The sequence below is a fragment of the Henckelia pumila genome, chromosome 2, assembly GCF_033568475.1.
Source record: "Henckelia pumila isolate YLH828 chromosome 2, ASM3356847v2, whole genome shotgun sequence".
Classification (NCBI taxonomy): domain Eukaryota; kingdom Viridiplantae; phylum Streptophyta; class Magnoliopsida; order Lamiales; family Gesneriaceae; genus Henckelia; species Henckelia pumila.
In genome coordinates this window covers 146,683,916-146,699,028 of record NC_133121.1, presented here as the reverse complement: position 1 = coordinate 146,699,028, position 15,113 = coordinate 146,683,916, and the positions used below count along the sequence as shown (strand labels likewise).

Below are 15,113 nucleotides of genomic sequence, written 5' to 3'. Positions count from 1 at the left end.
GTGTATTCGCAGACGGTTTGGAAAAAAACTGTCGTTCGGATTTTATATGAATTTGGGAAGAATAATTCGAACACTACCATGTTTGATTGATACTGATTTTTATGGTAATGAGATGATATGTTAGAGATTATAAGTTATCTGGATTGTTGGATTGATTTGGATATTGTTTGGATTGCCGGTTTTAGCCGTTATGCCGTCGATTTGCAAAATGTCAAGACTTTGATATTGTTGATTGAACGAAGCATGGTTTGAATGGCATCTGATCTTGTTAGTTATTCGATATGTAATTTATCAGCTTTCTATCGAAGTTTCCGAACTCGAGATCTCCGAGTCAAACCAAGAAGGATTTGAAGCAAGGTTTGCTAGCATTTGCACTTGACATTGAGTTGAGAAGTGGAGCAACCTTTTGATATGAATTTTCATTGATGTACTTTCATATTTGAAGTACTTTCAGACGTGACATAGAAAGGTATAAATGACAGCAAATCCAGATGGGATAGAACGCTTGAAATAGCTTTCATTTCAAGTATTCCCATGTCAATCACATACTTGTTTCTTTATATTTCTTATGTGATTATTTGTTTGTACTGCTTTGTTTGCTTATATGCTTAGTTGTTCAAGATGTGATTTATAGCTTTTAATGCATACAGCTTATGTTGCATTCATCTTGAACTCCAGCCTTAATAGCACAGAGGGCAGCCATCGCCTAGAGTGCAGATGACGTTTGGAGAGCTGTAGTGAGTGGTATGGACTGTAAATTTATTTCTCGAGTCAGCTTGACTCATGGCACAGAATATGGATTTATGTTCAGAGCCAGAAGACTCACTATAGTTGTACCAAAGTCAGAGGACTAAAATACTTGATGCCGCCTCGAATGGGAGTATCGGTGGTTTGATAGTTATTTTATTCCTCGGGATCCCAAAGAACTAAGTTTTATTGATATCAGCTTGATAGCCTTCCTTTGCCATTTGCATTGCATTCACGTTTATTATCTCGCGTTTAAAGTTGTTTATACTGGGATTTTATTCTCACCGGAGTTATCCGGCTATTGCTTTGTTTTGTATGTGTGCATGACAATAGGTGGGGCAGGAGCTAGTCAGAAAAGACAAGGATAGCTCAAGATAGAGGCATAGCAAGTGAGGACACGGGCTTAAGTAGCACGACTTGTACTTTATGTTGTTGAACCATTCTAGAAGTGATACAAGAACTTTGTATATTATGGCTTGAATACATGCTAGTTTATGTTTATTATGTTTAGAAGCTTGTAAGACGTTATAAGATAGCATGTATTTGATTTTGTAGCATGTATAAAAGATTATGACTTGTTTATCCATTCTTTGGCAGCAGATTTTTGATAGCATATTCCCCGATCGAGCGAGACCCTGCCTTTTAAAACAAAAAATTTTTTTAGCTCTTGTTTCTTTAATTCTTTTAAGTACTTGTCTAATTGTTAATTACAATAAATTGCTCTAAGATAAGATTAGCAACCCGGGTCCCCACAAGTTTGGTAGAATGAATTGAACTTCCTCGATTCTACTTTAGTTGTGGGTATTTATAAGGTCTCAAAGTCTTTGACTATCCTATGATACTCGGGTACTGGTCACGATGCAGGAACGTGACTCATGTCCCGGCCTCAGTGGGACCTGGTAATATTGGAGGGAGGGATATGCCCAGTAGTTATCGGAGGACGGAGTCCATGATGGGTTAACTTAGTCTTCGTATGATGTCCGACAAGGAACATGAGATTGGGTGGGAATTGATATGTAGTGACCCGCACCGTGATCACCTAATATCAGAAAACTTAGGCATGCAATTAAACAATAAATAATCATAATCAGAGTAAGTGCGGAAATAAATATAAAGTCCTGAACCCGACAGAATACAACCGATAAATAAATCCAAATTTATACAACCCAATCGAAATAACTTAAATCAAGAAAGAAAAAATCTAGTGGCTAACCCTGCAATCCTGTCTTGGTCACCACCTAATCTCCAAAACTCCGAGATAACTATCTGCAACTACCCCATCGAATGGGGTTTCTAGACAACAGCAAATAACTGGACGTGAGCATAAAACGCTCAGTACGCTGGTACATGTATACATACAAATATGATGCATGCAATGTAATGAACGGATATCATATCTGGATAATGAATAAAAAATCCACTCAAACTGGCGCCTAGGATGTGAGCTGTAATCTTAGGGAATCAAACCACTGGATGCAACCCATAACAAGGACTGAGCACCCCATAACACTGGCTTATCTCAAAGGAGATCCAAGCTCAATATGAAATGCACATGCAACATAATATCTCAAAGTAGTAACATGCATTATGTCATATAATATGCAACACATAAGCATGCAAACTCGCTGGCAATCTCAGTTAGTACTTACGTACCTTTTTAAGGCAGTTCCTAGAAGCACCCATCTAGGTTCCAAGCCTACCATGAAGCACTACAATTCATAATAACCATGCAACATCTAACATGCTCTAAAATCATTAATTAAACTATAGCATACTCCCTATTTTCTATAAGGATCTAGAGCTATACCTTCGTCCGTCGTTAGTTCGTTGATGTCGAATGCCCCAGATCTTTGGCACAGCCCCACTACGATCTCTGAACACCTCACCAAAGCTCCGTTGCTTGGCTATTATTATGGACACTGTCCATTAATATAAAAATATACTAATATCTACTCCAACTCTTTATAAAAGAGTCCCAAATCCCTTAAAATCGAGCCATCATGGGAGAGGAGATGATTTTGAACGATTTTCAAATGAACCCTCATGACCCTATTTATTTAGCACGATCGGAAGCTCCGATCTCCTGATCGGAAGCTCCGATCTGCGCATGCATGCCACGTACCGATCGACCAAGATCGGAAGCTCCGATCTATACTTCGGACGTTCCAAACTCCAGCATGCAGCTACGTGTTCAAGCTTCAATGTCACGTATCGGATTCCACAGATCGAAAGCTCCGATCCCTCTTCGAAAGCTCCGATCGTCCCGTAGCATCCGATCTTGCTTCGCTTGTTCCAATCTGTTCGGACCTTCCGAACCGAGTTCGGATCTTTCGAGCTTGTCCAGACCCAATTAAGCCCATTAACAATTTTTCGGGCATTTTGGACCCGATTTCTTGGTTCTTTTTATCATATAAAAATCTCTTAATCATAATTTATTAAATCTAAACATGATTAGAAAATTAATCTTGTAAAATGAGATCGAGTTACTACAGGATATATCTGTGGTAGTCCCGATGAACATCTCGGGTTTATGCTGCCCTACTCATGTAAATTTATGGCCGGTCTTTCTCTCTAGGCTCCCAATATCAACTCGAGGTCGATCTTACCTGAGCCTTCCTCCTCCGCCCAGGACCAAGGATGATCCGAGCTCTTGCCGAGTATCACCCAGTAAAATCTATTTAGTAACGAACAATATTATAAAAAAAACTGGCAAATACATTTTATAACATAGATTTCAATTTTCAAGCATATAAATAAATAAATAAACAAAAACGTGAAATATCAAATAATCCTAGTTTTCGGTCAATTTTTTATCGATTTTTTAAAAGTTATTTTATGTATTACAAAATTACTTATAAAAATATACACCGTACAAATAAAGTACAAAGAGCAACCCATCAGGCCATCACTATCCTACTTAATTCCTGTCAAATTCGAAACTGAAAGATGAAATAAAAATTCCAATGAGTTCGTTTAAGCATGTTAACAAACTGAGAAAAAAATAAAATTTTATTTTAGCAATTTATATCGACATGTTTTGGATTTTAGTCATGTAACTTATTAAAGTTTAGTTTTCATCAAATAATTTAAAATTTTTTTAGTCTTTTTTTTTCACGATACCATTAATTCTATAAAATATGATTAATTTGACACGATACTCTCTTACGTGACACATATGATGAGAATTAGATCATATAAATACATATTAAAATTCAAATAAGAAAAAAAAAGTAAAACGACCCCAATATTTCGATATGAAAGGAAAAAAAGTTTGTCATGATTTCCCTTTACTTTTGTTTAAGTATATTTTAATACGTGTAAAATAACTATATAAGCGTTATTCTTGTCACACAAACAATATGAGAGAAAATCATAGTCAAATAAATAATATTGGGTAAATTTAGTATTTAAAAAAAAATCTAAACTACTGGATACAAATCATAATTTGATAAGTTACATGAGTAAACTCAAAACAAAACAGCTTATAACAATTGATTGTTGGGTCCTTACGTATTTATTTATTTATTTATTATATAATATTAATATTAATATTATTTATTATTATTATTATTATTATTATTTATAAACCTAAAAGCACGACTACTGCCCCACACGCTCTGATCGAGTTATCGTTAATTTCTTATTTAATTTATATTTAAAACTTTATTAAAAGTTCAAACGCGTTTGGCGCCAACGTTCAGGAGTGATTGAAGCTCCTCGGGCCCCATCGGGCCCACCACTAATACAAAAATTATTCGAAAATTTTGAATGGTCCATCCCGGGGGCATTTTGGGTAGATCAACTCTGTGAAATTAATATATTGTAGCTGAAGCAATAAATTTGGATATTAATTGGGACTTGGCAATATTAAAGCATTAAAAAACTAAAATGGCTTTCACTGGTCATGCATTAATTTTTTCCATGTTGCCATAAATAAAATCTCTTGTAAATGTATCACACATACAATCCAACATGTTATCACAAATATATGCTGAATTAGTCGTTTATAATTTATAAACATTAAATGACTTAGACAACTTTATAACATTTATAGGCCGAGTTCAAAGCAATTACCCTAAATTGTATGATGAATACCATGTATCTAATGATCATCTTTTCTCAAATTTTTATATGAGGTCAAACGTAGACCTTCGGTATTTTAATCAATGATGATCATTAGATTTGTCACAATACACATTAACCCATCATTATAATAGAAAAGAAAACTTCATTTACTAATTTTTATAATTGAAAGTGAAATATTGTGTTGGTATTTCATCTTTCAACATTTATTTAAATTTGTATCTTAGGAAATTTGAAAATAAGAAACTGAGTTACATATAAAGCCTCCATGTTTGTAATGTAACAAGATTTAAATATATATTAAAAAAATTCCGTACCTTTTTCCCTTGCTATATGCTAAAACCCACCATCTTGGGCTAGATTTTCCACTTCAAGCCCGACTCAGCGTTACCTGTTTTCAGGCCCAAAAAGGGTTCCATTATGGGCCGAAAGCTATTCTTCCTTTCTTAATGCTAAAGCATTAAACATAAACTAATTTTTTTTTAAAACATTAACACATTTAAACTATTCGAAACATGCGATTATAGTAACAGGAAACTCAACAAGGAAGAGCGATTTAGAAAAAAGGGAGACGCGATTTTACGTCCTCTCAACGCATCGACTCCAATCGGCGGCGAATGGCGAGGGAATCTCTGGAAGTTCGACGATGGAACGAAATTCCATCTGCTGAAGAATTCAGTTGTAGGATTGAGAAGAGCAATGTTCCCGCGGTAGCTCTTTATCCACAAGCAATACACTCGATCGTCTGTGTGTACGTTTTACTTGCATTTTTGTTACGTGATTCTTGTGTTGTGCTGTATGTTCAGGTTATAAGTGGATTGGTGAAGGACTGGAAAGCATTTTCAAAATGGGACGTGACGAATGGCGGCCTGGATTACTTGCAGGTATGTTAGTCGGGCCGTGTTTTGGTTAAAATTGAGATGAGGTGTGACTAAGCGAATGAATTGTCCGGGCTTTCAAAATCAACTGGCTTTACTCCCCCTCTCAACGCGTGTGCATATAAATATTTGAATGTTTTCGGGCACCCAGGTGCTCTTTCGCTGCCATTGAGTGTTTTGTGCTAAAGCCTAAAGCTAGCAGTCAGCTTGCTCATCCTTTATGGATAAACACATTGTTTGAAGGATAAATGCGGGAAGTGGCGAGTCCGAGGATGTGATCGGTCACTGAAAGGAGCTGTGTAGGTGTTTAGCTCAGCTTAATCATAGTTTGTCGGGCTTTCCTGGAAGAGATGTGAACGTGGCTCAGCTGGTCATACACCAGTGTCCTGTCTGGGAGTGTGGCTGGTCACTGAAAGGAGCTAAGCATGTGTCCATCTGAGCCTAGTATGGTCTTCGGCTTCCTGGGGAGATATAACTTATAAGAACCTGACTTAGCTGGCCACATGCCATGACCCTTGTGATCTTCACACTTCTCATTCATGACTATCATAATAATTGTCTGGTCACTTAAGGACATGATTGAAGTATCAGACCTTATCAATCACTCACTCCAGTTTGCAAGATCCCCGGAATTCAGGAAGAAACAGGGCTGACTGTCAATTCTTGAGTTGTTGTCATTAGTCATAAATTGTGCTCTTCTAAAATTAGAGGCAGAAACAACAAAAAGAGAGGAATTTTAGTGGAAAAGACAACTGTAAGATTCATTGCAGAACCATGTTTTCATTATGTTCAGATGGAATCCAACATTTTCATGTGAAATAGTAGAAGAATGAAATAAATCTCTGTTTCCGATCTACTAAAATACTACATAACATAAGGTTAATGAATCTTAATACAAATTTGACAAGATTTATACTTGCATATGTTTATAAACCTGAGTGGTGGATGATTTGCTGATCTTGATATCAAGAATGAAGAAAATCGCTGTTTCCGATCTACTAAAATACCACATAACATAGGGTTAATGAATCTTAATACAAATTTGACAAGATTTATACTTGTATATGTTTATAAACCTGAGTGTTGGATGATTTGCTGATCTTGATACTGAAAGTAAGGTTAACGAAATTTGATTGCAAGAAGTAAGGAGGACTGCATAATACTCTTGTCCTATCAAAAAAATTATGAGATAACACAAGGTTAAAAGGTTTATTGTATCAACAATGACACAATCTGCTCCAGCAAATTTTTAAATGCAATTAGCTGTAGTGGAATGTTATTGAAGCTTTATGTCAAGTGTCTTGATGAGTCCAATAATGGCCGTTGGCTAGGGACTCCAGGAAGTCTCAATTTTCATTTTTGTAGGCTTCTTTAGGCTTGTTGTTCTAATGTTTATGTATCTTAATATTTATTCATAAATATTTAAACCTAAATTCGTGACTGTTAAATGAAATTCAGGAGTTTTTATTTTATTACACTTGTTTGCAAATTGTTTGGATTTTATTGGTTGATATATTGATCGTAAGGCAAATAGCTATCATTGGTAATCTTAATTTGGTGGCTTAAAAATTTGGGAGTTATACATCAAATTTTATTGCTGGAGTTTTATGGCACCTTATGTTAATGCCTTACTTTTCTATTTGATTCATAATTCTTTGATATATCCTACTTTTTTCCTTCTATGCGCTCACTTCGTGCCTTGCGACTCAGGCTCCAAAGCCCCTTATTACCTGGGTGTGCCTTACGCAATTACGCCCTCGATAACTATGGATATCAACAGTGACCCATTGGCAGTAGTCCAAGTTTAGAATTTTTCATGCATTCCTGTTATTACAAATTATCCTAGGAACGAATCAGTAACTAAAGTATCTCAGAAGAGAGTATTATCCAATTCCTCGATATTGAATTCAAGTTTTATCGCTGAATGAAATGGCTTGTTACACAGGTGAAGTCTTAGCCCTGTTCCACCTTTAGCCTGCATGTGGCGTAATTGTTTAAGATGCAAATTGGTTGATAAATGTCTTCAAGATTCAGTTACTCCAATTCCGCAGATAATTTCGAAACTTCATAACAAGAAAATTCATATGCCACGACACTGTTGTCCTTGTTATGAAGTTCTTGAGTTGGTCAATATTTCCACCTAATTTCTGTAGAATAAAAGGATCACACATGGAAATATTTGTGGCGTTAGATATTGTGGTAATGTGCTGCCTGTTGAGAATATGAAAAACAAACAATTACATTAAGGCTGGAATAAATAGTAGTTGAATTGAGTTAAAATTTGCCTTCATTTAACTGAGCATGATTAGTTCTTGAACTTTATATTGGACGTTAATCACATTCTTTCACCGTTGATTAGGAAATGGCGGGATCATCTGTTGTGGAGGCTATGCTGTCCAGATCAGCACCTGTATTTTATGGGGATATTAGAAGTCATGAGAGGGTGACATGTTTGGTTCTCAATATATTTGTTAATTGTATAACACCTCCTCTCTGATCTTGACTGATAGAAATTGTTCTCTTTCTATAGGTTCAGTTGCCATTTTCTACCTTTATTGAATACTGCAAGAATCTTTTATTGTCCAGACATCATGACAACAATTCCTTTTCACAATTAAAGGAGCATAAGCCAGTGGGACTTGCTTCTCAACATGGGGATTCACCCCATGAAGACGAAGCTCCACAGCAAATCTATCTAGCACAGGTCTGAGACTGGGGGGAATTCGCTAGGCGGGTCATGAAATCAGCTGGCTTATAATCTTCTCGTTCACTGTTTATTTTGCTTGCTTATTGTCTGTCCCACACAGAATTAGTTTAATACGCAAATAATTTCTAATTAAAACATCAATAATTCATAAACCATGTGATAACGAGCAAATGATCCAATTTAATGGCCGAAAATTTACATTAACTGATTTACTTGATCATTTTTCTTCCTAAGAATGGTAATCATGGATGAATCTATGAACACAGTTACCTTGTTCATGTCATTTTCGTATTCAATTATATTTCATATTTTAAAAAAATTGTAAAGGACTTTTATCTCCTATAAATCTCTGTAAAAAGGCAAACTTAGTTGATTTTCTGTTGCCTATATGAGTTATATTATTTTGCTAATTTTACTAATTGGAAGTGTGCCTCTATTTAAGCAATTTTAGGGTCAACACCTTTTTCCTTTCGTGGCTGAAAATCTGTGGCATGTCTCAGGTACCAATTGCGAACACGGGGAATGATGAAAAGGTTCAGTTGGAATGCCTAAGAGAAGACATTGAAACTGTGTGTGCAGTCTCACTGCGTTTCTCTGTTCATTTAAAACTAGTTTTGGAAAGTCTGAATCTAAGTTTAACCTTTGTAAATTCTCTCAAGTTAATTTGGTTACTTTGAGCAGCCTGCATTTCTGAAGAGTAAAACATTGGCTTCAGTCAATCTGTGGATGAACAATGATAGAACTAGATCTAGTACTCACTATGATCCACACCACAACCTTTTATGCTTAATTTCTGGATGCAAACAAGGTATGCAAATAGAGAAACACATTTAGCATTGTTTCATCAGTTTTTAATAATAGTTTATGATCAATTCCCACTGATAACATTTGTTATAATGGGTAAACAACCACCTCACTCTCGGATGATTATGGTATTAGAACATCTGTTGAGCTGTCATGTAGTGGCAGTGTTCAGTGTTTTAGGAGAATTGAGCCTTTGTTGACAATACGACCGTCTGTGTCTGTGAGGTGAAGTCAGGTTAAAGATTGTGCTTGATAACCATCTATTTATTCATAAAAATATCAGTTATTTCTCATTGGCTGGTAACAGGGGTTGGAAATTTCTGCCTTTCTAGAAAGATGGATGTAGAACATGGGGGATTAATATTTGATAGAATCAATCTTCTATAATTTCATTTTATAGGCATATGCATGACTTTCAATTATACTTAGAAAACATTCAGTTAAAAGAAAACTTGAAATGATTTTGCATACTGGTTAATGACATTGTACTGCTGTCCTGATAGCTATTTAGTATTTAATTTGAAGTATATATTGAGTTCAGATCAGATAAAGATAGAAGAGGTTTTATTTATCTCTGGCTACATTACTATGGTTGAGAGCTCCTATCTACTGGGTGTCAGGATAAAAAACACCCTAGCATCACTGTCATTCTATTTTTGTTTTCCCCCATTTTCCATTTGGGGGTGGGGGGCAAGGCTTGAGATTTTCAATTTCTGTATGAATAAAACTTGGCTGATGGAGTGATTCTTGACTTGTTAGAGGTTGCATGCTTAAGACCAATGCATATAAATGCAATGAATAGGGAATTATTGCTTGCATACGATCTTCAAGTATTTCTATGCATCTAAATTGGGTAAAGTATAGGCAAACAACTACTCAGGTGTTGCATTTTTTCCATATACGAATGAATACCATTGTGCATTACTTTCAGTATTCTTTTATATGGATGTTTGCAAATATTACGAGTCTTCTAACCATCTCTTATTTGTATGCATGCTGCTGTGTGTGCAATGCATCTGGAACTGAAACATATTGCTGTCAGTCATTATGTGGCCTCCTTCTGCAACCCCCTTCTTATATCCTTTTCCTTTATATGGAGAAGCCTCAAACCACTGGTATTTCTGTTTTCTCAACAGTATTCTGCTCCTCCTTTGGGAGGAGGAAAATCAGAGACACATTGTTGCTCTATTTATCACTTGAAAATAATGATGGTGGCTATTAAAATCTATTAAACATTGTTCTTTCCAGTTCTGTTCCTTTAGAAAACCCTGATTTTCGCATCTATCCGCGGGCAAAGAACTTAGAGGAGTACTCCCAGAAGGTTATTCTTCATGCAGGGGATGCACTTTTCATCCCCGAGGGATGGTAAGTGTGTTCTACTTTATAATTATTTTAAAAGTTTTAGTAGTGCTTATTTTTTCTTTTCTATTTCTTCTTTCTGAAAAAAATTATTCTTCTTGAATCTCAAGTGTTTCAAAGCACAAAAGGGGCAAGAAGATATTGAAATTTCTCAGTGGATCCTATTCATGAGTTTAACGCCATTTGAGGACTGATTCTCAATTACGGTTGGCCCTACTATGGGCAGTCCAACACTTAACGGTGGGTCTGGGCTCCGATACTATGTTAAGAAATGGACTTGAACTTAACTCAACCCCAAAAGCTAGCTTAAGGGAGGAGGTTTGTCCTTGTCTATATATTGGACTACCAGGATATTTACCCAACCGACGTAGGACACAACTAACACACCAACAAAATTTGCTGTAAAATTTGCACTTATCAGATCATATAACTGATATTTTCTCACTTAATGAACGAGCCCAATGCAAAAAAAAAAAAGAAAAGGAAAAAAAGCACGTTGGTGACACTTTTAGTGCTTGTGAGATTGATTTAAGACAATGAGAAAAGATCTTTTTTTGGCTGTGATGAAGTTGGTTTGGTAATCTGGAATAGTGTTTTTGGATGATGCTTATTTTCTATGATTCTATTTTGTCTATGTTTATTCTCTTTTATTTTCCATGTTTTTCACGTTAGATATTGGAATAAACACGTGTCGTCAATATCAAGAAAGACACGTGTTGACTTCATAGTCTATCTGATTAATAGTGGATGTCCTTTCACTGCTTTTCTAGGTTCCACCAGGTGGACAGTGAAAGTTTAACTATTGCGGTCAACTTTTGGTGGGGGTCTGACATGATATCTGGCATGTTGGAGCATATGGATTCATACTATCTACGCAGGATATTGAAGAGGTAATTGCGCTCTGTCTTTTAATCATGCTCTAGTTAATGACTAATAGTCTAATACGAAAGAAAACTGACTTTTCTTTTTCTCTCTTTATTGCTTGTTTGTGATTCAATTTGAATTCCAAGGTTGACTGACAAAGAAATGGTGAGTAACTTCATTTCTGATTTCACTCTTGTAAAGTAAATATTGTCATGTCCTATTTCTGATGTGTTGAGAAATTAGTGGACTGTTGTCAATGCTGTCATTTTATATGCTTGGGATATTATTTATCTTTTACCTTTGTGGTTCACTTGATCACTTCTATTCTTCTTGTTTGATGGTTATCAGGTTCAGCAAGTTGATCGAATTATTAAATTGAGAAATTAAAGTTCATATGATAGCAATTACTCATATGGTGTAGTCTGCCTTAGTTTGAGTTACATAATGTAGGATAAAACAATCAACCAGAGTTTCTTCTTAAAGCAGTTTCTGAACATCATAATCAAGCTTTTAAAATTTTTGATACTCACCATGAATTGTTGCAAGTAAATTGTGACAAAAATGACCTATTAATATATTTCCTGGGAAAATAAGACTTTACTTTCCTTCATATTTTTTTCTCGTGTTTTAACCAGGAGGTTGTCATAGAGTACCATAATGTCAATTCTTCTACATTGTGATCAGGACAGGATCGAATGCTATGTATATCTATGGATACTGCGGACAAAAAAGTGAACAATACCTGTGGCCAGTCAACTCATGGGAATTCAGGTCATAATCAAGTCCTTTTTATTCTTGAAAATATAATCAAAGTCCTTTTAATCGAGAAAAATATGCTGAATTGTTGTGCCTATTTTTTTTGCACTTGAAGGGATAATTTTTTTGTAATTTTTATACATGAATACACGATGGTTGCAAATCTGGAAACACAATGATCTTTTAATGATTTATTTGACTACCGTGACCAAGATTTAGATATGAACCATCAGACTGCCAGTTTGAAAGGAAGGAATCCAGAGCAAAGTTTTATGTTGAATGAATTGGAGCCACTTGCACTTCAGTCTCTTCATGAACTTGTTTCTCTAGTCCATGACTGTGTCAAACCAGAAGGCGACACCTCAGCAGATCCATCGGTTACTCGAGAGGAAAATGAAGTGAAGAAAATTGTTTGCACAAATTTGTTCGACTTGAAAGAAGATCCAATTGCCTATGTCATTTGGACGCTGGAACCACATACCTTTCAAAGCGTCTTTCTCAATATGGCAGTGAGTAAACGATTTTGTTCAAACTTTTTATCTCCGAAAAAAAGGAATTTATGCTTTGCTTGGTGTGAGCTTCTGAAAATGATTCATGGTCCCTTGAAAACAGTCTTTCCCCTGGTGATATTCTTAGATTGATAAATCTTCTACACACTGGTGATAATATAAATGTGCTTACAGTAAAGAAATATAAAGATCTTTCGGTCATTGACACGGAAAATTTTATTGGTAATAGGTTGATAAGAAACTGACAATTTTTCTCCCCTCCATCTTCCTCTGCTAAGTGCTAACTCTGCGTTTTTTTAGCACAATTTCCCAAGGACTCTGGAAGCTTTTATATTGCATGCACTTTCTCCAGTGGGTTCTGAAGTTCTTACCAAGAAATTTGAGCAGCTGGATCAAACGATTACGGCAAACGAGCAGTACTTACTGTTTATTTTATGGTGTTTCTTGTTCTCTTTGTAGAAAAGGGATACGCAGTTGACTCCTATTATTTATCAAATTTTTTAGGGGTCAATTCTACCAGAAATTTTATAGCGTGTTTGATAACCAGTTCTCTGCAATGGACGTCATTCTGAATCGAAAAGAGTTGTTTGCACACCAGGTAATTTATTATTATTCAACCTGCTTTGACAATTTTACTTTCAATAATTTCTGTGACTTTGAGATGGATGAAGTGTTTTGAGTTGTGTCATCTTTAACATCCTGTCTCTCACCCTTTCCTACTGTTTCTCCATTCACATAGGTGTTTTAGTTAGAGCTACGTCATTTGCATATCCAGAAAATTAGAAAGCCTTGATGGGCTACTGGGTTTCTAATGCCTTCCTTAGCACATTCTATGCTTATTCAACGATCCTCACTTCTCTTATAGTAGAACATGTATTTTCTATCTGGGAATTTCTTCAGCTTCTTTATAGTTCCATTCTGATTCACATACTATACAAAAACTCAATGGGCTTTCGCAGATGGTATAAATTATGTGTTGAAACAGCTATCTTTAAGGATAATATCACAGTAAGTACCAAAACTTCTGTTATGTTTATTGATTCGAGGAAAGAAAAAGTGGACCTCACCTGTTTTATGTAAACAGATGTTTTTGTAGTCGAAAATCTTTATTTCCTTTTGCCCCTTTCTCTCCTTTTGTGTTTAAGTGGAAGCAGGAAAATACCTATGACATTTAACCTGCATAGGCATCTTTACACGTATTTAAGATTCATTCCAGAATATTTCTGTAATGAGTATGCTGCAGAACAAATATATTCTCTTGTTTTATAAAGAATTACAGATGGATCTCAGTTCCTTATTTAGTATGTTGGAGGTAAATAAATGCTTATGGTTCTTTCTTTCAACAGGCGTTCAAGAATGCACTATTTCAGTATTTGGGGATAAATTTAGATGGGCCAAAACCGTCGGTAGAATAGGACATCAATTTCAGCTTATTGGTTACGAACTTATGATGGTTAATGACCACTACTGGCTTGCGAATCACTTCAGTGGAGGCTTTTTTTTTTCTTTTCTTTCATATGGAGTACTTGTGAGTCATTTGGGAAAACTTAGGATATGAGTTTTGTAGAAATAACTGTTAAAATTAATATACGATTAGCTACCAGAGATTCCATTTGGGAAAACTTAGGATATGAGTTTTGTAGAAATAACTGTTAAAATTAATATACGATTAGCTACCAGAGATTCCATCTTCCTTATTGTTATATGTTAAAGATTTGCGGTTCATTAAACTGCAAACATTTGACTTGAATCATCAATCATCTATAGAGTGTGAGAAACTGTGAGATGGTTTGCCTTGTGTATATCCATGAGATGGGTTGACAGACTCATGTTTAAAAATAATACATAAAAACTCATGTGAGACGGTCTCACATGCAGAACCATCTCCAAAAGATTGGAGGTTCTAGACAAATATTCAAGGGAAGAGGGCTTATAATTTTTTTATTGATACAATCACTTTATCTAATAATCAAAATTTCAAATTTTTGTAAATAAAAATAATGTCATAAATGAGTGAATTGAAATAGAAAAATAAAAATAAAACTAAAAAAGAACTCGATAATTCCCAAATCTCACGAGTCAGAGATGAATTAGTGTATAATACAAATAGAATAAGAATCATCAAATTAAGGAAGCATAAGTAATATATTTTTGTCACAACAAACCTGACAAAAAATACAAATTATAATTTAAAGAATAAATCAATAACATATACAAGGTATAATTATAATAATTAAATAAAAATCATTCTCATTGTCGAATAAGCAAATTACAATATTCTAAAATCTCGGGACCAAAAATCAAATCTATTAAAAAACATCAATTGTAGTACACAAAATAGACAAAAAGAATCACATTCAATAAATAAACGAAAGATAGAATTTGAATAACCTAACTCATCTGTTA

General features: G+C 35.1%; 1 protein-coding gene across 3 annotated transcripts; it reads left to right on the top strand.

Moving 5' to 3' along the window:
- The first annotated feature begins 5,355 nt into the window (after window positions 1-5,355).
- On the top strand, window positions 5,356-14,400 carry LOC140880466 (lysine-specific demethylase JMJ31). 3 transcript variants are annotated; one of them, XM_073284935.1, is made up of 16 exons: window positions 5,520-5,540; window positions 5,637-5,714; window positions 5,952-6,462; window positions 8,068-8,151; window positions 8,239-8,412; window positions 8,916-8,984; window positions 9,097-9,223; window positions 10,262-10,334; window positions 10,468-10,584; window positions 11,349-11,468; window positions 11,589-11,607; window positions 12,132-12,213; window positions 12,412-12,707; window positions 13,008-13,123; window positions 13,212-13,305; window positions 14,054-14,400. In XM_073284935.1, the coding sequence occupies exons 4-16, from the start codon at window positions 8,071-8,073 to the stop codon at window positions 14,120-14,122; spliced, it is 1,437 nt and encodes a 478-aa protein (XP_073141036.1). In that variant the 5' UTR covers window positions 5,520-5,540; window positions 5,637-5,714; window positions 5,952-6,462; window positions 8,068-8,070; the 3' UTR covers window positions 14,123-14,400. The 3 variants fall into 3 exon arrangements, with proteins under 3 accessions (XP_073141035.1, XP_073141034.1, XP_073141036.1); XM_073284934.1 differs by lacking the exon at window positions 5,952-6,462 and having other exon boundaries at window positions 5,356-5,540; window positions 12,418-12,707; XM_073284933.1 differs by lacking the exon at window positions 5,952-6,462 and having other exon boundaries at window positions 5,356-5,540.
- The last annotated feature ends 713 nt before the right edge of the window (window positions 14,401-15,113 follow it).

Excerpts from the sequence above, each read along its gene's own strand:
- LOC140880466 (XM_073284933.1), top strand. The coding sequence starts at position 5,448 with ATGGCGAGGGAATCTCTGGAAGTTCGACGATGGAACGAAATTCCATCT. Across the intron at positions 5,715-8,067 it reads GCGGCCTGGATTACTTGCAG|GAAATGGCGGGATCATCTGT; the intron begins GTATGTTAGTCG and ends ACCGTTGATTAG. Across the intron at positions 8,413-8,915 it reads AGCAAATCTATCTAGCACAG|GTACCAATTGCGAACACGGG; the intron begins GTCTGAGACTGG and ends GGCATGTCTCAG.